The sequence below is a fragment of the Dromaius novaehollandiae genome, chromosome 1 (assembly GCF_036370855.1).
Source record: "Dromaius novaehollandiae isolate bDroNov1 chromosome 1, bDroNov1.hap1, whole genome shotgun sequence".
In the NCBI taxonomy this organism is placed as follows: Eukaryota; Metazoa; Chordata; class Aves; order Casuariiformes; family Dromaiidae; genus Dromaius; species Dromaius novaehollandiae.
In genome coordinates this window covers 87,468,324-87,494,812 of record NC_088098.1, presented here as the reverse complement: position 1 = coordinate 87,494,812, position 26,489 = coordinate 87,468,324, and the positions used below count along the sequence as shown (strand labels likewise).

Sequence of the window (26,489 nt, the reverse complement as noted above, 5' to 3'; positions counted from 1 at the left end):
GGGGAGCCAATCAGCTACGGCGGAAGTGAAGTAAAGGGGTGAAGCCCGTCGTATGTGATCAGGCTTTCGGAAAATGGCGGCGCCCATGCGGCCTAGCGAGGAAGCTGCTGAGGACCCCGGCCTGGAAGCGAAGCGGGCCCGGGGGCAGCGGCGGCTCTTGGTGGTGCTGGAGGGGGCGAGTCTGGAGACAGTGAAGGTGCGGGGGAGGGCGGGCCGGGCCGGGGCCGGGGCCGGGGCCGCTGTTGCTCACCTGTGCGTGCTTTACCCCTAGGTGGGGAAGCTGTTCGAGCTGCTCAATTGCGACAAGCACAAGGCGCTGCTGCTGCGAAGCGGCCGGGACCCCGGCGAGGTGCGGCCGGACATCACACACCAGGTACTGGCCACAGCTCGGCACTACCAGACCCTGTCGTGGTGTCTACTGGGCTGCTGCTGTGTGGCCTGAGAGCCATAGGGAAACTGCCCCTTAAGTCTATGGTCAGCTTGTGCCCCTGGAACAGGAAGGAACTAGGCCTTACCCACTGTGCTTATGTTTTAGAAGCTGTTTTTACTTGTGTATCTCTACATCTTTTATATTGCTATTTGTATTTCTTATTTCTCTATTTATTTTTATTTGTATATGGGACAGCTTCCTTTCAATGTTACAGCAGAACCTGTATGACCAGATGGACCCTTTTTTGCCTCAGGATCAGTCCCTTCCTCACTTATGGGGCCTAGGCCTTAACTTTTGTAAGATTCTCCTCTTTTATGCCTATATTATTTCCACTACTACATGTTTTTCTATTTCAGAGTCTCCTAATGCTCATGGACAGCCCACTGAATCGGGCTGGTCTCCTGCAGGTTTACATCCATACCCAGAAGAATGTTCTAATTGAAGTCAATCCCCAGACCAGGATCCCAAGAACTTTTGATCGGTTCTGTGGTCTTATGGGTAAGTGATTCAAACTGCCCACCTGCTACAAAATAATACAGGAGGGTAGTAACGAATGGAAGGATTTTTGACAAGAATCAGAAAAACTGCACTAGTCTTAAAATGAGGAAAGAGTGGGAAAATGGATTTTCTTTTTCTGAGTTTCAAGATGCATACCCCTACTATTCATTCTTTACCAGAACAGAGAGTAACTGAAGGAGACTATGCTTGTACTTAAATAACTCAGTGATCAGTGTTTCTTAGGGCTAATTTAGAAAATACTGGGAATTATAAAGATGGGCCTCTTGCATAGCTTAGCTCTAATCACTAGCTGGAAAATAAGATTCCTCCAACAAAAGAATGCACTGTTTAGCTGATTTTTCTTCTCTCTCCTGCTAGTTCAGTTGCTGCATAAGCTCAGTGTTCGAGCAGCTGATGGGCCTCAGAAATTGTTGAAGGTAAACATTCTTTGACTGTTCATGAGTAGCATCACAACATTCTTCCACTGCAGCTAGAGATACAGGAGAAATTGTCTGTATAAACAGCAGACTTAGCTAAGTGGCAGATCTCTTACCTCTGGCCCCCACCCCCACCCCCACCCCCCCGGTTAACTTTCTGCTCTCTGTAGGTGATTAAAAATCCGGTCAGTGATCATCTCCCCGTGGGCTGCATGAAGATAGGTACCTCTTTTGCAGTTTCCAAAGTGTCAGATCTGCGTGAACTGGTTCCTGCTGCAGAGCCAGTTGCCATTGTTGTAGGAGCTTTTGCCCACGGTTCGGTAAGTGCATTTATTTCCAACCCAGTGTCATAAGGATCTCTATCAGAATAGTTATCAGTGTTATTCTGTACATGTTGTTCTGTTCCATTTTTTGTTTGGCTGTTCCCCCCCCACCCCCCCTTCTCCAAGGTAGGCTTGTATCAAGAAACTATTCAACTGTGCAATACTTAGGTCTTGCTTCCCTCCTAAGAGAGAGCACAGGTGAGGGTTAGCAGTTGTCCTTTGCTGTACTGTGGCTGTGTTAAATCTTGAATGAAGCACAGCCATGTGGGAGAAACACTGTCTCTTCTGGCAAGGAAATTAGAGAGGATTAAGTGAAAACTTGCAGCTTAATTTCTCTCTTTTTTTCCCCCCAGGTCAATGTTGACTATACAGAAAAGATGGTCTCTATCAGTAACTATCCTCTCTCTGCTGCCCTGACATGTGCCAAGATTACTACAGCTTTTGAAGAAGTCTGGGGAGTGGTATGAGCTTCTGCCTCTAGCTCTTGTCATGGTGGACTCCTTTACAGCCCCTCCAGAATCTGGAGTCACTTTTTTACTCAGGTGTGGACTTGGTGCAACCTTGAACTCCTGGAAGGGAAAAGGCTTCAATTTCTTCTTTGTAGCTCTTAGAGCAGTGAGACCCTATAAAGGGACTGCCCCCTGTCTTTGTCCTCCTATTAAAGGTCACTTTTGATAAGAAAGCTTGTGTATTTCTACTTTGACCTGCTCACTTAGGAAACACGAAAAAGTCCATCTTTGTAGCACGGGTGCAGCCCAAAGCTGTCTTAGAACTGAAGTTCTTGGCTGTGCCCTGCTAGACCTGTGGCTCACGTTACTCAGTCCTTTAGAATTACCTTGCTCTGTGGTGGGAAACAATTCTTAATTCCCAGATGGATGCACCCAAGAGGAAAGGAGCTGAAGCAGATATGAAAAACAACAGGAGCAATTTTTATCTTGGATGACAAACGTAGAAAAGTCAGAAGGTGGCTCCATTCCACAATAGTGCCTGCGTTGAGTGTCTTACAATCATCTGGTATCAGCAGAGAGACAAGAGTGTTCAATGGAGGGTGGCAGAGAGATAAGGCAACATAGAAAGTGGAGGATCTGGAAGAAGAATTCCTCCATACCCCTCCTTTTGGGTCTTTGACCCTGTGCTTTCTCTTTCTCCCTCCTCATGTTGAAAGAAGTCATACTTCAACACAGCAAACTTGGCAGGTGATGCTTTTGCTTCTGGAGTGTTAAACTGACTCCTAGAAATGCACACATGGTACAATCTGAAAAAGAAAAGATTTAGGTTGTTTTCATCTGTTTCTCTTTCACTTTAGGAAGTAACACTGTTGGTTCCACCTCATCTCCTAGTTTAAGTGTAGGATTCTCTCTACATGTTCCTGAATGCAGTACAGCCTTACCTTTGGCTGCTATTCTGCCTTTTTTAGCTTTTCTTTTCGGGGCACAATTATTCTACGAATATAAGGCAACACCAATAATAAAGTGAAGAACAACACATGGCCAAGGAAATAAATAGACCTGTACACCTGTAAAGAGAAAGGCACAGTTAAAGATCAGCAAGCAGATTTGGGCCAAGTATGCATAAGACAACATGCAGAGAGAAAGGTTGCATAGGTTATCCTTTTGAGACTACTAAATACCTTCATCCATTTGTCCCAGGTAAAAAGGCAAAATGGCACCAGGGAGTAACCCATAAACATCCAGTGGTTAGCCTGCTGCAACACGTAGAAGACAGGCCGCAAGACAGTGATGGAGGCCAAAGTGCTCAGGGTAGGGCTGTCCCGAACAAGGTTTATGACCTAGTTTAAAGAAAAAAGAAAGTAGAGTTCTCCTCAGTTGGATGACCTGTGGCTGTATATGCAGGTTCTGCAACCAAAGTATCCATCCAGTTGTGTCAAATCAATAACTAGTGAGTCAAAAAAGGTAATTAAGTATCCCATCCTGCTCAAAGTTTTAATCCAAAACTAATGAGATTAAATACGGAATGCTGTTCTCTCATACTGAGATTTAACAGAATTATTCAGATCGTGTGCTTGTCATCCAATTTCCCAGGTGCCAAGCTCTTCAGTTGCTCTCTAGTCATGTGCTAAGTTCTCCAGTTTCCTTCCTGTCAGCTTCTACAGTAAATTTATCGCTTGCCCAGCAACTTACTGAACTCTTGAGACTGGATCAGTAGCGTTTGAACACCAGTTTCAAAGTGAGCAGATATATTTCATACTTAATCCATGTAAAGCCTTCAGTGTGGCAGTTTCCAGACTCAAGGGCACATGCCACCCCATTCCAATAATTCAAAGCGCACCTGTCTTTCAATGATGACTATAAGCAACTCCATCTGAAAGCACACCAGGTAGCCAGAGTGCAGCCCATGCCAAATGGCCAGGAAGAACAGAGCCAGTGCCTGTGACAGTAGTTTGTTACCCAGGAACTTCAGGCGCTTGAAGATGTAGCTAGAGCAGAGAAGAAACAAACTCAATGTTCTTCTAGTTTGCTGGCTGTCCTCCCCTCTCCATGTTGGAGATGTAGGACCCAGGAGACCATACACCCTTGCATATCCCTGTGGTGCCAGAAGCAAGGAAGACAGCTCCTCTTACCAGGGAAAAATGTACCTCAGCCCTTGTCTTAAAGAAGTCCCAGCTAGTAGGGAGAGATGGTTTGTCTGACAACACACTGAAAGGAAGACATTTTACAGTTCAGGTGTGTATCCCAGCAAAGGCTGAACCAAAACTCAGTCGAGTCATTGCATAGTCATGAATCAAGAGGCACAATGTAGGAACCAGCTTTTAGAACAGTCTGTGGCTGTTTTACCAAGTGCGCCACAAGGCTCACTATAATTCCATTCTAACCTCTGCCCTCAAAAGTCCCCCCTGCTCTTACAGTCTTCAACTTTTTGCCTGCATTAAAGAACTGATACTTTAGATTGTATCAAAAGACCTATCCAACTCAGTAACCTTTTTCAACAGGGACAGCAGCCAGGAGCAAAATGTAAGGAAGAGTCCAAGAGCAGAAGACTGACAGATTCTTCCTTTAGTATTCCCTCTCTGCCTAGAATCTTGGTTCTACCCAAAACAGAAGTTACTGGCACATTACAGAAGTGGAAAAGTTCGTCCTGCTCACCGGGCCACCCAAGCATTGGTGTTGATGTTAAAAGAGGCAATGGTCCCTGTGAACAAAGGTGTTGTCTCATACAGCCAGACTTTCATGTTGGCACAGGCATCCCACATAGGCTTTCCACTCTGATCTTTCCCATTGTACCCCAGACCAACAAGGATGCAGACACCTTCCTATGGAAAAAGATACAGGGAAGAAGAAAATATAAGAAGAAAACATCACCCTTTTTTCGGAAGGCTGAACCGGGAAAGCTTGGGCTCTCACTCTGCTCAATGGAGAGTGCTTACCACTGCAGATGGAAGAAATGGATTAAAAGCTGCCTCCTTTTTATTTATTTAGTTAGCCTTTGCTAATTTATAGCAGGCTAAATTGATCTGCATTTATCTCCTGATATTTGAATTATTTCCATTTAGTGTCAAGTCTAAGAGCATACTAAATAGCTGCAGATGTGCTGCCCTTGCTCTTTTGTCTATTTCTGAAAGGACTTCTAGACTCACCGTAACAAGCCAGCAGGTTACATATTTGTAGAGTATAACTTTGCCCCAGATCAATATGTAAAAACAACGGAACCAGAAAGGCTTCTCCTGCAGAGATAGAGTGAAACAGAATAAAAAGATTGCCAACTATTCCTGAGGGTTGGTTTTCCTCAAGGCTAACATTTCTTAGACCATGCAAGGCAGCTAATACAGCAATCTAGGTAGGAAGACTCACTTTCAGCACTTCAGGAAAAGACAATAATTTAGGTGCCTTGAGCAGCATTGAGTTGACTGGCAATAATGAAACAGAGTAGATGAGACCTTTCAAGTGTCTTTCATTTGAATCTGATCTATGTGTTGAGACGGCTATATGGACCAGATTGCCAAGCTACTGGTCTATGTTTAGAAGATTCATACATCATTTTACTTCCTTTGGTAATATTTGGCTGCAATGAAATAAACTGCTACTTTGGGAAGACTCTGGGATTAGCATCATCGTTTCTGGAATTTATGTCCTCATTTGTTTGTACTGACACAGAAAAAACGATAATCTTCAAGTAAAAATTACTTGTTAGAGTTTTCTAAGAACCACAAGGATTCTGATGAATTTCTAATTCAAATGAGTCAATCTGCAAAGTCAGCTGCTGCATTCCTCTCCCCAAAATAACATTGTTGAGGGAATCAAAAGTTGTTCTTTTAAAGCTGGCTGGTACTCAAGGATAGCTCAACTTGTAAAGTCTGCAAGATGAAACTTTACTTTCAGATTTTAAAAAGCCTTGCAAGTTACTCTGGTAAAGCTCTTTGTAATGGTTAGAGGGATGGTCTTTTAAAGGTCACAAAATGTGTATGTTAGGATTCCAAGAGCAACAGTAACATCTAAGATTAATTCTTTATTTGTGGAATCCACAAGAGAGACAGCAAAGCAAAATTAATTGTGGGAAGACTGATTAGTAGTTGCTGAATTTTTTCTTCTTTTTAAATTGAGGCAAACCTAAAAAATTGAGTTTTATTCCTCCACTTTTGTAGATCCGGTAACCTCCAGAGAAGTGTAATACTTCCATAGCCCAAACTGCCACTTTAATACATACCATGTAATCATCTGAGATGAGGTATTCATCAGAGATGTATGGGCTTGACAAGGTATAGGTTACTAGAAACAACAGGCCCAAACTCAGGCGCTTGAGAGCAGGCACAAAGCTGAGAAAGAAAAAATGGAGGTCAAAGAAAAACACTGGAAAGAGACTTTCAAACTCATAATTAAGAAAACAGAAGTAGAGATGAGGGGTTAGGGAAGATAGTGATAGGGTGTCACCACATCCCCTGCAGCAGATGCCTCCATTTGGAATGTAAGCATTACCAGGCTGGCACCAGGTATGTACTGAAGATGTCAAATGGTTGTTGACATTCATGCCCTGGAACAACTCTAGGACATTATGCAGAGAGTTTATGAGCAACTTGAAAAATTGCTTTCTCTTCTAAAGCACTTCTGGTCACAGTACTTCAGTGTCCAGGTAAAAAGGCACTGTACTGCAGGGAACGTGTGGATGATTCAGTGAAAGGTATTCTGGGATCTTAGGAGGGTAAGGAGCTAAGTGTCTCTCATTACCTATTGGGTCTCTGGCCTGGAACGTCAGTCATCTCACCCCTTGCCAGTTTCCGATAGTCCGTCATGGAGAACTGAGGCCCCACCATGAAGGCACCATAGAAATAGGAGAATCCTGAAACCTCCAGCAAGGTAGGAACTCCCCGGACAGCAAATCGCGACTGCTCAGGGGTCAGGAACTCCTGTACCAAAGGGAGTGGCATTAACATCATCCTAGGGATCTCATACTAGCTCTGGATACTATATTCTCAGCCTACCTCCTTTATGGTCTAAGTTTTTACTCTCCATATATAACGAACTTTCTACTTTCTGTGTTCCACATCCATTCCTCTCCCCACCCTTCTGTCCCCAACACCTTTAAACAGTGACAAGATCCAATGGTTGAGACCAATTGCACACATCTCCATTCCCAAATAAGATCAAAACAAGCCATCTATTGACATGCATCCCCTCCAGCACAGTAGGCTTAGTAAAAGCAGCGTATCCAACCTCTACCAGTCTCTGAATGCAACAGCAAGGAGAATATTGCAAGACCTTACAGCTCTAGAATCCATACAGCCTGAGGCCAAAACACTATGTAAATTCTTTGCCTTTAAATATTTGAAACTTCACCGTAGGAAATTTCAGCCAAACTTTGTTTTCTTGCAATCAGCAGTGACCGAATGGATGTTAAAGACTGGGTGAGGCCCCAAACAGGAGATGTGGAACACAGATATTTGAAGAAAAATTAAGAGACTGTAACAAGTGTTCTCTCCTTTCCTGCATGCTGTGCTATGTGACTTCTCTCATTGTTTGGTCTGCTTTACTAACAGGACCCTAACATAGGGTAAACAGCAACTATCCACAAGAATATGATGAGACTAAACACAGGAAAGGAAGAGGGGAACTGAGATTCAGTGCTGGTGGTCTGCAAGTTAAAGGAATACTACCCACAAGATACAGAGCATTGGGGATCAGGAATCTACAGCAATGGATTTTTGGGAAGGAGATGGTGGGGAACTTGAGGGAGACAGAATAATATTCTGATGTGATTCAGCACTGACAGAGCTTTTCTCTAGCTGTAATCACTACTGTCTCTGTCCCAGATTACTTCTTTCCACTCTGGAATTTGGTGCCCTCATACACTCACAGATGTTCCTCTCTCAGCTATGGCTTTTACCAAACAATGAATGCAGCTTATTAAATTTCATCCTTTGAACTTGATTTTCTGACCTCTAGCTCATTGGAATGGCAAGGAAAAGGGAAGAAGGAGTGAAGGACAAAGAGGATTTTACTCACGGCATCTTTTCCTCCATCATAGTAATCAATGGCCAGACCTGGAGGAGAGAAACAACTATGTGAAGACCTGTGATGGGCTGGTTGGGCTGAACAATCAGCCCTCTCTTCCTCGAGGCATGTCTTGCAGAACATAAAGAGGAGCAAGGACCAATCACTCACCAATCAACTTTAGAGTCAAGACACAGTGTGGCATTGTCCACTTGATGTCATAATGCTCTGTGGCTGTGAAGTAATATCCAGCCATAAGGTATGTCTGAAAGAAACCATTGTGTGGATTATTCAAACTAATTCCTCCAGCACTTTTTGATCTGTCTCCACTTTTCCACCCACAGTTGCTTTTGGGAAGTGAAAAACTGAATAGAGGACTCTTTTCTACAAACAGGTGCAAATAGAAAGAGAATTTTACCATCTGAAAGAAGAAACTGGTGAAGACAGCAGTGATCGTGCGACCCATAAGTCTCAGTATGAGGAACTGCACTAGGACACATAGCAGGGAATGAAAGAATTGCATCCCTGTGGGGGGAGAGAGAAAGAGAGAGAGAGAGAGAGAGAGAGAGAGAGAAAGTAGAAATGACATTTCTGTAGCTTCCCATTACAGGTCCTTCCAGACTGCAGCAAGCCCTGGGCCAGGCAGCTCTCTCGTCCCCAACCCATCTTACCAAAATTGAAGTAAGCAATTGAGAGTCCTGTGAACACATTGTACAGATGAACGAGGTAGGTCTCCTTCTGGAAGAGGAAATAGCGCTGGAACAAGGCAAAAGGATATCCTGAGTAGGGGGAAAAAAATTAAAAAGATGTAAATTAGTGCAGACAAGCAGCAATGCAATGTTTGTAATGGTCCAAATTAATGTTCTTGAACAAGTCGCTAGGTAAATGCACTTGACATAGGTAAATCATAGATAAAGATCACAGTATACATTCCTGATTTAGATTTCCATCTTGGGGATAGATGCTAGATAACTTACTCTATATATTATAAAGAATAAAATGTATTAACAGGAACAGTATTACACCTAAGTTGATGTTGAAGTATAAAAAATTCATGATTACAGTTTCTGGCCTCATTCAACATGTAAGATAGATGATGCCGAAATACATGAATCACATTTGTGCTGTGTAAGAGGCTAGTGGACTAGCCTCTGACTCATTTCCAATTTCTGTGACAAATACAGTGAATGTGGCAAGCAGCTAGATTAAAAAAAAAAAAAAATTATGGTTAACACCATTACATTGTCCTGCAGAGTTCAATCTCTGCTTCCCCCACAGAGTTCTTACGTGATGCCAACCAAGTTTAATCCCAATTTTCCCCAAGTGACCTCCAGTAGTTTATTCTTTCTTTTCTAATTCTTGATTCTAATTCAGATTTGCATCTGATTTGTGAAGTATCAGGAACACGGAGCTATAATTAAATCCACTTGGCACTACACATGTAGTATTTTGAAAAACCAAAGTCAGAAGAATTTCATACTGAGCAGCTACAATAAGTGGAAAGTGTTTTTTCCCTTGCATTTTCCGCATGTTAGCTTCTACTCTAATTTGGAAATACCCCCAGATTATTCATCTATGGCTCTAATGAGAATTAAACATTTGTGAAGCATGCTTGTACTATGGTGAGAAGTGCCACATAAAATCCCAAGAGTGAATTAAATTCTGTCGTGTAGGTGAAGTCCACAGAGCATGCAATAAACACTGCCACTTATTAAACAATAAATATATTGTGTTTTAATATATATTGATATAGAAAGTGTTGTCCATCTCATGGATATTTTAAGTCTGTTCATGCAGTTAGTGTTTCTAAAGGTATATGCATGAGGGAGCTGAACTGGGGTAGCAGAAGCAGCCTTGATTCCGGCATTTCATAATTTATGATTGTTTGACTTTGCAGGCTTGCGTTCTTTCATCTTAATTAAAACCACCAACAACAAAAATCTGTCCTGCCAAAAAGGAAAAAATTTACCACATACCATCATATTAGTATCCATACTGCTTATTACCCTAGTAGAAATTTGTAGCACTGGATAAATCTCTGTCACCTGAATGGAAGTAATGAAATAATAGTAGCAGTAGGTAGTCATCTCTTATATTGAACATTAATAAAAGGGGGATGAAATGCAGGTTTTGCCAGGAAATGATTGACAGATGGGACCTTTCCAATAAGCAAGGCCAAATCTAGTCACTACTACGAGAGGAAATGAAGAACTCCATCATGTTAGGTAAAATACATGCATCACAATCTAGTAAAGCTAATGTGCTGAGGGGTGACTGGAGGAGCCATTTTATGGTCCTTTCCTTCCCCCCAAATCCCTTGGAAAGGAGTGACAGAATTTGAGAGTTCTGGGCTCCATTCAAGATCTTAGAAAGCAGCATGGTCTACTAAGCCCAGATGCGTACCTGCTTCTTCTAGAATCTGAACTGCTTCTCCCCATTTCCTCAGCCTCTTGCCATCTCTCTTTGCTGTTCCTTTCCACTTTTGCACTCTGCACCAGTCTCCACTCCCCAGGCCTCCTTCTCCATCTCGGTGACCAGCCAGCCTCCAATTTCCGTAACTCTTTGCCCACAAAAGCTGCCAGTCTTGCTCCTGGTTTTGTATTCAACCTCCCTCTTCTCTCCTGCAAAGCAGCTCCAAATTCCTGTACAAAATGCCTTATCCAAACCCTTCCTTTTCTTTCCTGCTCTGCGCGAGCGCTTTACGCGGCCTTGTCATTCTTTCCTTTAGCTGGCTCACAGTTCTACCCTACTTCCCCAATTGCTTCCAGTCTCAGTCTTGCTGCTCCTCTGTTCTTAGTACCTGTTTCTTTGCTCCTCTCTCTCACCCCTTATGCCCTTGCCCCAGGTTCACCAGCTCTTTTGCTCTGATTTCCCCCCCCCCCCCCCCGTTCCCCCCTCCACAATGGTCTTGGTCTTTCAGCACTAGAATCAGATGTATGCTCTTCTGCTATCCCTGAATACCATCTGAGGAGTAAAGAGGTAATTGTGAAAGAGAGTTCATCACACCAGCTCTCTGGGGATACAAGAGTAATTCAAGGAATTAGAACATTTCACATGATGAAAAGAAAAAAAAAAAAAAAAAGGCATTGCCTGCCAGCCTCATACTCAGAAACATATAGACAGGAATCTCTCTCTCTTTTTTTTTTTTTTTTTTTTTTTAAATTTTAATATTCCTGTGAGGTAGACACCACTTGAAGTTTAATAAACATTTTAACAACTGGCAACAGCTTTATAAAATGGAAAACGCTAAGAAACTAAGAAGTGTTACTGTTAGTGGATCAAAAGTTAAAATATTGAGGTTTACCGTGGAAATATTTTTTTCCCTTTTGAGCAAGGGGAAAGAGAATCAGATCAGAAATATAGACAAAGTACAGCTTATATAAAGAGTTGAAACATATGCTTTTAAAATAATATTTTCATGGATTTTCCACTCTCTCAAAAATCAGTGCAATCTTGCAAAATACTCTAATTTCAGCAGAAAAAAATATTTGTTCTTTTGGCTCCAGCCATCGCTGTAGATGAAACTAAATTTTGACTGAGTACTATAATGTACATCAAATTTCTAGAAGTCATAAATTTTATCCATTTCCCCCCCCATCCCCATCTAGTGCTCCTACTCTTTAATAAAAAAGACCTATTTTACTTGTTATGCTTACTTCTTTTTAACTTTTTAACTTCTTTTTAACTGCCCACCACTATTTGGGAAATACTGCTCTAAACAAAACTAATTATGAAGAGCCCTTGCAATTGGAGAGCTACTAATATGCACAGGGTATATATTTTTAGAAACCAACAAATCTAAATCTTGGTCTTGTTTGACATAGGTTCAAAAGCCAAAATTTTTATATCAGAGCAACTTGTTGGCATTCTGGACTGCAGTTTAGTTACAGTTTTGCTGCATGCAGCATGTTCTCTGTTTTAGAGGTCCCATTCCATACTGCAGATACAACTCCCAGAGGGTAGTGAATACTGAATATCAATGAAGATCCTATTGTGGATAACTCAGCCTGTGTATTTTTAAGCACTCAAAACCTGGCTATTGAACAATTAGCTATTCTTACTGTTAAGAACAGTAGCACTCCCATCCCACTAAAATGTCCTTGAAATAACATGAATTAGCACAGTGAAAGCAGGAAGGCAGTTATCTGGAAAGCTTTTGTCATATTTAGATATGTCAGATTCAGGATGCCATGTTGCTCTTCTTCTGCCATTCAAACCTAACAGGAATAGAATCCCTGTTCTTGGTGCTGAGAGACCCTGCGTACCAGATTCCAGTCTGCCAAATTCATCTTCTGCAGCTTTTTCAGGAAGAGGCAGAGGTGACTGAGACAGGAAACAGGTTGGAATACTCCTAGAGGAAACAGAAGACAACCTTCTCAAGTGGTAATTCTCCCTTTCTATGTATCATGAAGTTGAAAAGTGACCTATGCACAAAGCTGATTTTTAGCTCTAGACAGACTCTTTACAGAATGTAATTAGCAATAAATATAAAAGGGACAAATTAGCTGTGACATGCTTCTAATGATAAATTCCTCCCTTATTTTAAGGGAACAAGAGGACAACCTATGCTTAAGAGAACCCTGGAACCTGAATGAAAGGTTGCTTCTTTGTCACCGCCATTTGGAAGAGTAATTGATTGCTGCACAATGCCCAGCTTGTCCAAGAAAACAATCCAAAAGAGCAAAGTAGTAAATGATCAGGCTGGATTAGGTAGAAGGAAATTTCTACCAATTCCAAGAAAAACAGTGTTGTTAAGCTTGCCATATTCTGGAATGGGTGATTAAGACATCTGTCTTTTTCCAGAAATAAAGCTGCAAATAAAGGCACCAGAAACCTTCTTTGTATCTCTGTTCCCTTTACATCCCCTTTTCTATGTGCTTGTTTCATTTTCTTCAAGAGAGTAAATCAAACTTTAACTTTTCCTCCTTCCTATCTGCTAAGCAGTTAACTCTACCTTTAATAAAAATCTAGCAGACCAATAGTCTGCATTTCCTTGTAAGAATGCTAAAAGTAAAAGAAATGGGACAAAGGGAAGAAGACATGTTCAAATGAAAGCCTTACCTAGTATTTTGATTTCTTTTTCTGTCTATAATATTGCTTGCCACAAGATTAAGTGAAATCCCACACCTTGTTTAACATTGGGTGTATGTACATGAATATATAATTCAGCTCAGGAGTATGCTTTTGAAGTCCACTTACTGTGCTGTAGTTTGCATAGCAGAGCTGTCTCAGAGCATGTGAACCGGATTCCTTTCAGATGAAACTGAACTGAAAATGGGCTCCAGCTACTAATGGGCACTCAGTCCATAGGACCAGACTAGAACAAGTCCAAAACAAATCCCTATAAGTTATGCAGTGAGGACATCAGGTACTGCACACAACATATCATCTGCTCTACAGATCTGCTCCTATTGTGCCTTGTTACTTGTTAATGTAGACACTGTATGAAGCATTACACAGCTTTCCAATTTAATTTTTTTTTAAGGAATAAAATGTATTTGAAGTTTGGAGTTGAAAAAAGAGACAGCACAGAAAAGAGTGCTCTCTGAGTGGACTGATTTTAGCAGCTGTGATGGGACAGTGTTGCCTCTTACCCCTTCTTCTCTCTCTTAGCAATTGAAACTAATTGTCTGCCTCACCTCTGGCAAGATTCTTGCTTGGCTGGCCAGCTGGCAAGTTCATCTGGGACAAGTGATTATCTATGGGCCTATGAATCACCTATGGGTGATCACTGGGTGAATTTCACTGAGCTTAAAAATCTGAAAGATGCAGAGAGCAAGAGGAAGCAAAGAATGTCAAATATTGGTGGGGAGTGGAAGAGAAAGCGATAAGACCCATGCGCAAACAAGGCAGCTAGTATATAGCACCTATTCAGTAGAAACAGTGTTAATTTCTGCAGGTCAATGTTATGCATGTACATTAGGGACACTTCCCAGGTGCTGTTCCTGGCCAGGTCTGGGCAGATCAGCAGGGTCAGTTCTGGCTCAGGACTGTAAACAGTATGTTGCCCCCTGCTATTTTGCAGTAGAACATGCCAGGTAGCTTGTAAGCCACTATATAATAGCATGGCCTGATAAACACCTTTAATTCTTTGGGATCGTTCTTTCTTTTACAGTTAGTCAAACAGGAAATAAGATCAACCTAAAGCCTAGATATACGGTGCTGCAAGGCCTTCTGTATCCTGGCTTATACCTTGAATGGTGACAGCAGGAAAGAAACCTGCCTCCTTTCACAGAGGAGTGAGAGCAGCAACTCAGAAACTCTCTTCTCTGCTTCCCATAATTGGAGGGGCTCCCTCCCTTTCTCCTCCAAGGAGCTATGACAGCATTAGTCTGGGCTGCTTACTCCAACAACCAGAAAGTAACTCTGTAGGTAGGGAGCCAAGATCACTGTAGTCTTCCACACTAACCTAGAGACATATTTTCTCCTAAGGGAACAGTAGGCCTTGATATTAATACTGAATATAAAGCAGAGTACATCTCTCAAAAGATAGTTTCATATGATTGACAGACATTAATATACTAGACACACCAGTTTTAAAATGAAAGGATCCAGATTCATGCTTTAAGTATTACTGCTGTTGATAACATTGAAGCAATTAGGCTGTAATTAGGCAAAGGTTGTTTATGCAAATTTTCACCATATGAGAGGTCTGAAGTGTGCTTTTAATCTTATACAATCTGAGTAATGGGCTTCATTCTAGTTGCATTCTTTGCTTCAAAATTACAGAAAGGTGTCTCTTTGATTTAAATACAAAGCTGTGAATAAAATCCCCGTAATTTTCTTCATAATAGTCTTCATTTGTTCACTGTGAAAACGTGCTGCCCTTTAGGACTACTCCGATTTCTGCTCTTCATTGCTCTTCCTTCTTCCTTCTCTTTCTCTTGTTCTGCCCTGTCTTAAACTTTTTTTTCTAGTAGTGGCAGACTGTTAACAGTTTTAAATCACGTCTTTTGGTTATTTTACATCATGACTAAGTGAATACTCTAAAGCAAGAGAGTTCACTCAGACTATTTTTTTCAATGACAATCCAGCTTTCTGCAGAAATTAATATAAGAAGTCCAAAGTCCTTTACCATTCTTCCCCTTTTTAGAGAGCTATTTTTAACAGTTTCTGGTGAGCTACTGAACAGTGGAGCCCTGCAAACAGTTTTAGCAGAAAAACTGCATAGTGTAGATGGTAAACTGTACCACAGAGGGAAGAACAAGCACCAACTTTTTAATCCAGCTTTGGAACACACTACGCTACTTCATCCTCATTGTCTTCCTCTGAAATAATTCAGTAGTATTAGATGCAGCCAACAGAAATAAATTTGTTTGCAATCTTTGCAAACACCTGCAATGGAGGAAGTAATGGAGAAGCACCCTGTCTGTCCTAATACAATTTCCAGCTTCTAGCAATTTCTGTCTTTCATTTATATCTTATTCCATCCTACAAAGTGGTCATCAGTGCAAGCTGCATCACCAACAGGCATAGATAAGGGCTCTCAGTCACATTAGAAGGGTAAGCTAAGCTGCAATTAAATAAGCATTTCTTTTAATGCCAGAGCCAAGTTAGGGAACTCTTCCTGCCCTCCTCTCATGTTGCTCTAGAGTGGTGCTTGGCACTCCCTTTTAATATAAGAGTATAATGCTTTACTACCTATCCATTAAGCATGAAACCTGAAGCCAATCCCCTCTGCCTGAGTGGGTTAAATCTACATGCCCTGCAAGAGTACCAGACTACAATCCCAGTCCCTGATCCTGAGACTATTTAATACAAGTTGTAAATACTCAGTAAGACTTTATGCAAAACAGCTATGCTGGTCTCTATCAGAACGGGAGAACGTGCCATCTCAGTGGCTTGATATCAGCACTGCATATGGAGCTTTGTAACGATATCCAAGAATTTCAGACTTGGGTCAGAACTGACTGAATTAGGCATCTCTTCTTATCATTAAGATGGTAATTATCTGCTGTTCATTTTGAAGTACTAAGTGATTATGCTCCCCCATAGGACACCAGGCAGCACACTGGGCCTTCCAATGTCACATTGCAGCTTACTGTTTACGAAAGTAAGAAGGAACTCTGAAAATATGTTCAAGGTGCATTCTGCAAATGTACCTGACACTCTATAGTATGTGTCTGCCTCCCCATGCACTTTCCAACCCCTTTTCTGTATCAGTTCTTGTTAAACTAGTCCCTCAGTTGGTTCAGTTGACTAACCCACAAGTAAACTATCTGCTTTTTCTGGTTTAGATTTCTGCCAGGCAAGTAAATTGAATCAGCTCATGATTAGAGTACCAGAGAGAGACGTGGGAGGAGAGAAGGCAGGACTTCCCTGTTCAGCTGTGGGGAGCTATTAGATTAATTCACACTGCCTTATGCACATGTCTTGTACATGTTTCATGTTACTTCATTTTTCTTTATGAAATATGTTTGATTTAACTAATATCTAAGTTAAGTCCAAAACGATAATCTGTTCAGTCCCCTCTGTCTACCCTCTAAGTGAGGAATGTTCCAATTTATTTTGAACTTATACCTAGTAGATTAAACCAAACAAAAATAAGTCTGGTCTAGACCAAGGTTACAGAGTGACCCACCTTTTCTTCCATCTCTTTTTTCTTTAAGAATTATGCTTTTAGCTAGCCAAGGTAACTTTATTTAGACAGACCACTTGGTAGCAGCTGTACACTTTCACATGTATTCTTAGTTTCACAGAAAAGCCTCTATTTCCTTTCTGCTAAGTGACTATACCATCAAAAGTTTTCAAAAATCAGTTTCATGGACATTGGCAGAGATTTTTGTAGAGGCATGATATATACATTTGAATTAATGTTTTGAGAGCTCCAAAAACGATTATTAGCCCACATCACAACTCCAGTGCCTCAGTCATTTTACGTGTGACTTTAACTATCTCACGGTTGGATACGCATAGGAACTATGCATTTTATAACACTAACTTCACCTCAGGTGGAACACAGGGTAACATCTCAGTACTTTTAGCCACCACTTAGCTAGCAGGCTTTACCCATCCTACCTGGCAGTCCCTGTGATGATATGCCACTCCTACATAGCTCCATTATTACTTAAGACACTAATAATGTCTCTTGGCAGAGACCTCCCTACAGTTAGACAGAGCCACATCTCAGAGAGGTTATGGAGATTCCTAAGCATACATACCTCCAAGCAGATCTGCTCACATAGCATTTGATGCATATGCAGTATCTGGTACTTGCACAAAAGACATCAGAACAAATGTAAACAAAGTTGTTATGTCCCAAACAGTCCCCAAAACACAGACTTCATTTCACAGCATGCAGAAAGCCCGCACTATACTGGAGCAGCACAGTGACTGGATCTACAGGTCTCAATTTATGGCTCCCTCCTCAGTCCAAGAGACAAGGTTTACATACACCTTTCAAACGTGATCTGCAAATACTGCACCCCGTTCTTCCCCTGAGGAATGCCACAGGTTCTTCCCTGCAGCTTCGCAGCAGGTTATACCTCCTGCCCACTGCAGCGTTTCCCCATCCTCCGCCGGCAGCACCGAAGTGTCGCCCTGAGTTTCCAGATCGAAGGCTGTTGCGAGATCCTCCTTGGACTCGCTCCCCGGCTCCGCGGCACAGGGGTCTGACAAGGCAGGTGGACGCACCCTCCCGCCACCGCGCGGCCCCCAGCCGAGGCGGGGCGCACATGCACCTGGGTCCCGGGCGGCGCGCGGGAGCGCTCGCCCCGCCGGCTCCGCGCGCGCACACGTGGCCCGGCCCGACGGCGCGGACACAGGTGCGGCTCCGCGCGGGCACGGCGCGGCCGCTGCCCGGCCCAGGCCCAGGCCTCGCGCCGGCACCGGCCTGCCCTAGCCCACCCCCGCGTGAACGGCGCGGCGCGCCCCGGCCAGGGGTGGGGAGCTCTGCCCGGGGCGCGAGACCTTTTACCTCTGACCGCTGCGCCCTCTGCCCTCCCTTACCCATCAAGATGGACACGATGAGGCGCAGCGCCTGCTCAGACGAGCCCAGGGCCTCCGCCACCTGGGCCAGGCCCCAGCCGGACCTCGCCACCGCCATCTTCTCCCCCAGCCGCCCCGCCGGCCGGCTGCTCCTCGAACCCGGCAACTGCACCAGCCACCGCGACCCCCGCACCGCTCTCCTCCCCCTGCGCGCCCATTGGCTGCGCTAGACCGACCACGCCCCCGGGAAGTCTCCTATTGGTCAGTTTACGGCAGCGGGGCAGGGCCCTGCGCTCACTAAGGCAAAGGTTACCCCGCGAGTGGGCGGTGCTGCGGATGTCCCTTTTAGCCAATGATTGGAGAAAGCGCTTCTGTGGGCCGGGCTCAGCCTGGATGGAGGGGGCGGGCTCGGGACCGCGAGGCGGAGCCCGCCTCACCATTGGCTGTGCCGGGACAGGAGAGAGCCGGGCAGGGGAGGGGTAGGAGGAGGGGGCGGGGCAGGGGTTACTCGCGGGCACGAGGCGGGCGGAGAGGGTGGCGCGAGACCAACGGTCGTGCGCGCGGGGCGAGGTTCCATTAGCGGCGAGCGCCTCATGAACAGGCAAGATGTGGTCAGGAGCCTCCCGACCGCCGCCTGCTCAGCGTACGGGCAGCGGGGTGGATGGGGCAGCCCGGGTGACTCCTTGAGGCCAGACTGTCGCTCCTTGGCTCCTGTGGCTCTGAGAGACTCACTTCTCTCCCAGCACATACCAGGTGTTAGGACAGGAACTGTCCATCGCCCTGTATGCTGGGCACACAAAATCTTTGTAATCACTGGGTGGCTCTATCTGCACAGTCTTTTCTACAGCCATGACTCATCCTTTGGAGGACTTTCTCCTAGGTGATTCTATTCATGCAAACATCCGTGTGTACATCTCTTAAGTTCTCCTCCCCAGCAAAAGGTTTGGATGTTCAGCTGCAATTGATGTGATCCTCTTCCCCTTATCTGTGTTATTATTTTGCTGCTAGGTCATTCAGGTGGGCAAGGTTGCCCAGAGTTAGGTGGAGAGGTAATCATAGACTCACAGAAAGGTTTTGATGACCAGAGTCCTTCAGAGGTCTCTAATCCAACCCCATACTCAGCTGGGCTGACTCCAAAGCTAGATCGGATTGCTCAGGGCCTTGTTCAGGCAAGTTCTGAACCTCTCCAAGGGTGGAGATTTCCCAGCCTCTTCAGTCACCTGTACCAGTGCTCTAATGCCCTGGAGGAAAAGTATTTTTTCCTGATGTATATTCAGAATTTCTTACGTTGCAAAGTTATGCCCATTGCCTCCTGTCCTTCTGCAGTGCTGCTCTAAGACTTTGGCTCTATTTTCTTTATAACCACCCTTTTGGCAGCAGCAGGAGCTATTAGACCCCACTCCTTGTCAATCTGACTGGGAGAGAGACTGACAGTCACATAGGCCTCATTTACTTAGGAAACCAGGCTAAAAATCAGGGAGATTTGCTGCTATTAGATTCCCCCTAGCCCTTCTCTTTTCCAAGCTGAACAAACCCAGATTCCTCTGCCTCTCCATGCACATCATGTGCTCCAGCCCTCTGACCTCTTTAGTGGTACTCCACTAGACTGTTTCCAGTTTGTTCACACTTCTTTTGTGCTGAGGAACCCCTAATGGACAGAGTTTGTCAGATACAACTTTATCAGTGCTGTACAGAGGGGAATAATCACTTCTCTCAACCCGTTGGCACTTGTTTTTGCGGCCCAGTATGTGGTTAGCTTTCAGTGCTGCACAGGTGCTTTGCTGGCTAATGTACAACTTGCAGTCATTCAGAATCCTGAGGTCTTTTCTGCAGAGCTGCTATTTAGCCAGCTGGTTCCCAGCCTGCAGTGGTGCATAGGATTCTTCCATCTTAGGTGCAGTTCTGACAATGAGGTTATTATGTGGTTGTGGGCTGGGATCATGTGCTGGACACAGGCCTTGACAAGCATCAATTTTACTTTAAATGATGTGTTTTTTTCTAATGTCTTCCATTTCCTGCCCATGGTTTGCATAGTGACAAAGGTAGAGATCTGGAGGAGGAAGAGGAAGTAGGAAAAAAGCAATTTTCCCAGTACAATGGGCAGTACAGCAGAAGATCGAGAGTGTGCAGAAAGTAGAATAAATAAGGAATGGAAGGAATGAAGGAATGGCCTGACAGAAACCTCACAAGGTTAAAAAACCCAAACAAATGCAATGTCTTGCACCTGGGACAGAAAACATAGTGACTGGCTGCAAAGAAGGCTGAGCCAGATTCCTCTCAGAAGTACGCAATGAAACAAGATGCACTGGCCCCAAGCTGCTACAAAGGAAATTTCAATTGGACAGAAGGGTGGTTCACTGTGGGAACAGGTGCTTAGAGAGGCTAGAAAATCTCCATCCTTAGAGGTGTTCATAAGTCACCTGGACAAGGCCCTGAGCAAATTGGTCTAGTTTTGGAGCTAGCCCTGCTGCAAGTAGGGAGTAGGAGCAGAGACCCCCACAGGTCCCATCCCACCTAAATCTTTCTGTGAATCTACAGAAGTTAAGAAAAATGGAAATGAAGAGTAACCAGTGCAGTAAGGAAATGCATAAAGAAGGGAAGACCTTGACCTCCAGAAGTCCTTTGAAGGCATGCTTAGAAAAGCAGAGATGTAGAGTGGCAGGTCAAGATGGTCATTTTGCAGAAGTAGGGTTTTAAAAACCCTGCTAGGTATCTGACTCCCTCAGGTTAGAGTTTACAGAGTTTACAGAACACCATATTTGTTCACCTTAATTGGTCACGGTTAACCAAGCTTTTTGCAAAGTTCAAGAACTAACTGAATACCAATCTATCACTTCTGTGCTTAATTCCATGTTTATGTTTTTTAGTTTGGTTTCCTAAGTAAATGAGGCCTATGTGAGCATATTGACTGTCAGTACTTTTCCTAGTCAGATTTGACAAGGAACAAACATCTCAAAGGTAGCATGTTCGTACGAGTTTCATGAAAATGGAGAACCAGATTGGAAAGAAGGGCTCATAGACACTGTCACTGAGGGAATCCACTTCATATTCACTCTTCCCCCCATATCTGATAAAATTAAATTAACCCACAGATTTGGCACTTCTGGGATTACAACCTCTTAAAATCTATCCTGCTGGATTTTGCTGTTGGCTGACAAGGGAACATTCTTAAAATTTTGTTAAAGAAAAAGTGATGAGAAAATTCATGTAAGAAAGATCATTGAGGCCTTGTTATGAAAGTCAGAGTGGAACTTGGCAAAAATCAAACCACTCTTGGCAGGCCTTACTTTTCCTCAGATCACTTGTATTCTGTTTGACTTGCCATTAGCAGTTACAGCATTGCTTTTAGCTTTCTACATACATAGGTATATCTCCTGCCCAAGCAGAGACTCTTGTCTCCTGCCAGAAGTAGACCCCTTTCATTTCTGGAAGGACAGTGTCCTCCCTCTGGTTTTGGAGGCCATATTTGTAGCCAGCAAAAATGGCTTTGGACCACAGTCTCTTTCATGCGATATCCTCCTGAACTCCTGTTCTCAGCAGACCATCCACAAGTCTGACCTAAGGTGGCAGCGAAAAGGAGAGTTAGAGACTGTATGCTGGACTGGGTAAGTTCTGATATAGTTCATTTGTGTTCTTGAATAGCTCAGGGAACAAACCCATGAAACACTCCTTTTGCTCACAGAGTAACTTATTTGGAATGTCCACTGTTTGTAAAATAAACAAAAATATACTGTAGTGTTTAAATACAACTTGCCGTCAGTTAGCCACATATTTAGCGAAAGAAAGTGCATATGAACATTCAGACTTTTCTTATTTCATTCTGTAATTGATTACAGAGTTAGTAGGAGAAGGGTTTTGGTAGCAATATCTGCTCCTGAGATTCTTTTACAGTTTCCTTTGCAAGATTCTGTATTCAGTTGCTTGTAACTTTGCTAAATTTGAACTGTTCAGATGAAATGCTAAAGCTTCTGCAAATTTCATTTTAATTGAACATATTCAAGTTGTTCATGCAACTTTCCCACAGACCACAGCAGCACATGACCCCAGATAGTTCAAGAGCTCCTGTAGGACTTTCCTTCTAGTACCATTTCCTCTGAGGTTAGGATCTGAAAAAGGAATCTCTGTAACCTGTCTTTCCAGTGCCTCTTCTCCCAGGCAATCATGGGAGCTTATCTTGTTTCAAATGCCAGTCAGTTGTGAGAAAGTCAAATGTAGGTTACTGAGGGGCAAGGTGACTAACTGGAGAGCGGGCAGGAGTGGAATTTAGGGTTGAAAATTGACAGGAAGGAAGATACTGGAAAAGCAAGAGTCAGGATAGAATTAAATCCAACTGAAGTCTGCAACTGCAAGTCAGCAGGACAAGGAAAGAACACAGAGGGGGCAGAGAAAGAAACAACTAATGAGAATGGAGTACGGAGAGAGAAAGGTGACTACTTGGGAAAATAAGCTGGGGTAGACATGAAAATGAATTTTCATTAGAAGCATAAGTAGAAGTACTTGGATCCAGTAGAGATAAAGAAATGGGATAGGAGAGGGAGTAGGACAAAGCAAAGACAGATGCAACCAGGAATTAGTGGACATTTGAGATGGGGAGGGAATTGTATGCTTGAAAACAATTCATCATTTCTTTACGGAAATTGTGGTACAAGTAAGTGTGATATCAATGTGTTTTTCAGACATCACTGACTCCACTCCTCATCCCCCAATATTACAGAGTTTTAGTATCCCCAGTTTATAGTGGAGGGATTTGGACACAAATTGATCAACATATGAAGCATTCATTAATTTTGGGCACGCACTCCGAGACATCCAGCAGATATTTTTTAACAGAGTTCAGCATTATGTATGTTTGTAGCAGAACTCCCCTTGACTTCCATTTTGTAGCCGTGAATGTTGAACTTGTCTGCAAATCAAACTCCAAGCTCTTAGCTAACTGCCTAGAAAAAGAGAGAGTACCTAACAGTTGAAGAACTTGCCCAGTATTGCATTATATTATCTCTGTGGTGGAGACAGTAGTACAGTCCAGTTCCCCAAACAGCAATCAGCTACTCAAATCATGGGAATCTCTCCTTGCTCCTAGGAAAATGCTCAGCTTCTTGTAAGAACTAAGCAGGAGTCATCAGCCTCCGTCAGGCTAAAGTGTTTTGTCCTAGGAAACAGAGGCGAGAAGATCTCTGCTGCCATCTCTCAGTAACTCGAAGAATAGGTGGAACTAGCAGATGTCAGTTTCAGGGTTAACATCTATGTCACTACCAACATTTTCGTTGGTTTTGGTTAATTTCAGATTTTGGGAGACAGGCAGGAGAACATTTTCCTATTTGCACTGCTGTAGAAGTCACAGAACTGTACTTAATATACACTACATGGCAGCTCTGCTCTGACTGGCAAATGAAGTTGGTTTATCTGGAGAAAGCTTTAACAATTTTTCATTTCCATGATTCCAAACTGTTTCTTGGAAGTTACTGGTCCTGCTACAGAAATGTCTCATTTCGTCTCACAGCCGGTGCTCAGCCACCACAGTTTACAGCCTTTTGTTTTAAGATAAACCAAAAAAAAATAGAAGCATTTTAGCCTAAGAGCTCAAACTCTGAACTGTCCCTGGTGGTTCATGACTAGTGAAGGCATGCATGCAATGAGGATGGAAATCTCTGATGATGGGGCTGGGAAGACATATAACGGTAGAATCAACTCAAATTATCTGAAGACAAGGTACATCCATTTGTGAGTCAGAGCCCATCATCCATAGGTAAAGGGCCTTGCATGTGAACAGTGCTATAAGGCTTGTATATTGTCGGAGGATGGTGCATTGTCTGTGGAGGCATTGACCGTGCTTAAAAGTCATATGCATTTGAAGTTACAGCAAGGGGTGCAGGGAAAGGAGTGCATCACAAAAAAAAAGGGAGCATCACAACTCAGTGTGGTACAGTGCATGTTGTAGAATAGTCTGAAGTCCCAGATTTTGCTGGGAGGTTGTGGGAGCTTTGCATTCAGACTTCAGGGCTGGAGGGAGTAAAAGAAGTAAATGAACCGTGATGAAAATCCCCCTTGAACAGTATGCAGAGGTGTCATACAGAGTGGTTTTGGGGCAGTGCACAGACAGGCTTTCCTGGTGGTTACCCAGGCTCTAAAATTAACCACTGACAGAAAAACAGGCTTCATTCACAAGAGTAAGGCAGGGAAGTGAGGTGTGAAAGGAACCCCCTGAATCATCCTATTGGGAGAAAGGGAAACAGCCAAATTACTGCCAAGGTCCTGGTGGAGCATATGTTTTACTTGCTACTTACATATCCCTGATTCCCTGCTGATGGATTTCACCTAGTTAGTGTTGTTCCCTCTTTTAATAATTGTTCTCTTTTCTATATGCACTGGCTCAGTGTTTCCAAAAAGAATGTGTGGCTTTTCTTCAGAATTCAGGAAAAGCTTCCCCCCTCCCCCCAGCTTGCTGGGGGAAGTCAAGCCAGTCAAACCTGTTTTAAATGGTAGTATAATGAAAAGCTGAACATTACTGCTCTTCATAACAGCTGGCAGAAAGGTTACAGTTACACAGTTCTGACTTATCTTAAGAAAAATTTTGTCTTATGCAATGAAGGAAGCAGGGGTACTTTGGGAAAAGTAATATGTGGTCATGTAATTAAGGAATTTAACAGAATGCATGTGCCTCAAATCAGAATTATATTGCATTGGCAGCCTTAATTATATCATCTATTAACCTTAATTGTGTGATTTTGCCTCCTTTAAATTATTATTTTAACATATTTCCTGTACATAGTTTCAGTGAATTGTAAAATCTATTACCTAGCTGTTCCATCTTATGAATTATTAAAACAATTTGGACGTAGGTGGATGCAAACAAATACTGTATGCTAACTTGATGTAAATATATACATCAATATGATTGGTCTTCTGCATAAATAATTAGTGTTATGCAAATATATGCCTATATAAAATGCAGCTACCTTTTTATTTAACCAACTTCAGCATTTTTTTCTTAATTAATAGGTAGATGTCTTCTAAAGAATTATTACTATTCACACACGTAATAATTTACCACTGCTACAGGCCAGTTGAATCAAGTTGATATGGAAATACACAATTCCACTGTGATGAAATGACACACATGATATATCAGCACCCACTCATTTTACTTCTGCCATGCCCAAAATGGGATTGCAACTTGAAAAGGCACTGGCAGAGTCTTTACTTTGCCTGGTTCAGAGGAGGAGATATGTCTCCATGAGCTGTCCTATATCTGTCATCAATCTGTTTTCTTTGCTTTCAAAATTCCAGTTAGAAACATCATGCCGTGCTCCCAAGAAGCATCAGAGAGTGTGAGATGACACACTTTTTTTCTTTCTCTACTCATTCTGACTTTGACAAAGAAAACAGACAAGGTATACTCTTCAAGTAAAAACCTTCATGATTCATCTGTAGGTGTTTCTCTGCCTTGACAATATAAAGGAGTCTTTCAGTTGAGCTTTGCTAACACACTTTGCCTATGGCCTGTTGAAACTTGAATCACTTTTCCTAGCCAAAACAAGCTCTGGAACATTCTGTGCTGATTGTAAAGGGCAGAGGTGCCAGTGGAGTTTTACATCTTCATTTATATTCCAGTTCCAGTATAGCTGGCTTGTGAGGGGCAGGAAGGGTTTTCTGAAGTATTACTGATGGGTCTTTTTGCTTGTACTGAAGTATTTTGGTCTTGGCTTGGGGGCACTGGCTGGGTCCTACCTGGTACATGTCTTGAAACTTTTCCTTGAGGGTCTTATTCTGGGGCTAAGTTTGATGAAGAGTTGCTCTTACATTAAAGTTCACTTGATAACTAGTTATAGAAGGTTATGAGTTCTTAGTCAAATTCTTATTTATAGCAATGTCCACGTAACAAAAAAATAGCAAAAAAATGAACTCTAACTTGTCCTCTTGTTGGTAACCTCAGATAGGCACAACATTTATTTGGCCAGTTTCTTTTCTTTTTTCCAGAAAAGGGTCTCTGAAGTGTAAGATGAGGAGCAATGGTAGCAGTCCTGTAGCCATCCAGGTTGCATTCACAAAATGAATTCCAGCAAAGTGGTCTCTGAAGTAGATGATCAAACATTTTTCCATGTGGAAGAATTAGACTAGTTGTCATGTGTACTTTCCTGTTCAACATCTTTTGAACTTTGTTCATAACTTTTGAAGGGGTGGGGAAAGAGAGAGAGAAGGGAGGCCGCCAAAAAGTCGGTTCTCCTCCCTTTTCTCCTAAGTCATCTGATTTCCTGAAAATCCCTAATATAGACCAGATTTGCATACTCCCCCGTGCAACCTGAGCCAACAGAATTGTGCAACTGGTTCTGGAAATTCCTCTTTCTGTCGAGAGCTGGTAGGCAGAAGTATGTCTTCTGAACAGTAAGGCTGGAAAGCTACATCTCACAGATAGAGGGTGCTGTGATACTGC

At 43.0% G+C, this 26,489-nt stretch overlaps 2 protein-coding genes across 7 annotated transcripts; one reads left to right on the top strand and one right to left on the bottom strand.

Moving 5' to 3' along the window:
* The first annotated feature begins 13 nt into the window (after window positions 1-13).
* EMG1 (EMG1 N1-specific pseudouridine methyltransferase) lies at window positions 14-2,370 on the top strand. The gene is made up of 6 exons (XM_064519198.1): window positions 14-196; window positions 272-373; window positions 787-928; window positions 1,307-1,365; window positions 1,536-1,685; window positions 2,042-2,370. The coding sequence occupies exons 1-6, from the start codon at window positions 74-76 to the stop codon at window positions 2,153-2,155; spliced, it is 690 nt and encodes a 229-aa protein (XP_064375268.1). The 5' UTR covers window positions 14-73; the 3' UTR covers window positions 2,156-2,370.
* A 226-nt stretch (window positions 2,371-2,596) lies between these two features.
* On the bottom strand, window positions 2,597-18,243 carry LPCAT3 (lysophosphatidylcholine acyltransferase 3). 6 transcript variants are annotated; one of them, XM_026113273.2, is made up of 15 exons: window positions 18,080-18,208; window positions 13,331-13,448; window positions 12,397-12,482; window positions 8,803-8,910; window positions 8,550-8,656; window positions 8,303-8,396; window positions 8,144-8,181; window positions 6,869-7,047; window positions 6,351-6,459; window positions 5,284-5,370; window positions 4,793-4,959; window positions 3,978-4,125; window positions 3,319-3,477; window positions 3,079-3,204; window positions 2,597-2,943 (listed from the first exon to the last, which is right to left on the bottom strand). In XM_026113273.2, the coding sequence occupies exons 2-14, from the start codon at window positions 13,345-13,347 to the stop codon at window positions 3,088-3,090; spliced, it is 1,416 nt and encodes a 471-aa protein (XP_025969058.1). In that variant the 5' UTR covers window positions 13,348-13,448; window positions 18,080-18,208; the 3' UTR covers window positions 2,597-2,943; window positions 3,079-3,087. The 6 variants fall into 6 exon arrangements, with proteins under 6 accessions (XP_025969058.1, XP_064375242.1, XP_025969060.1 ...); XM_064519172.1 differs by lacking the exon at window positions 18,080-18,208 and adding an exon at window positions 17,293-17,308; XM_026113275.2 differs by lacking the exons at window positions 12,397-12,482; window positions 13,331-13,448 and having other exon boundaries at window positions 18,080-18,243.
* Between the last annotated feature and the right edge of the window lie 8,246 nt (window positions 18,244-26,489).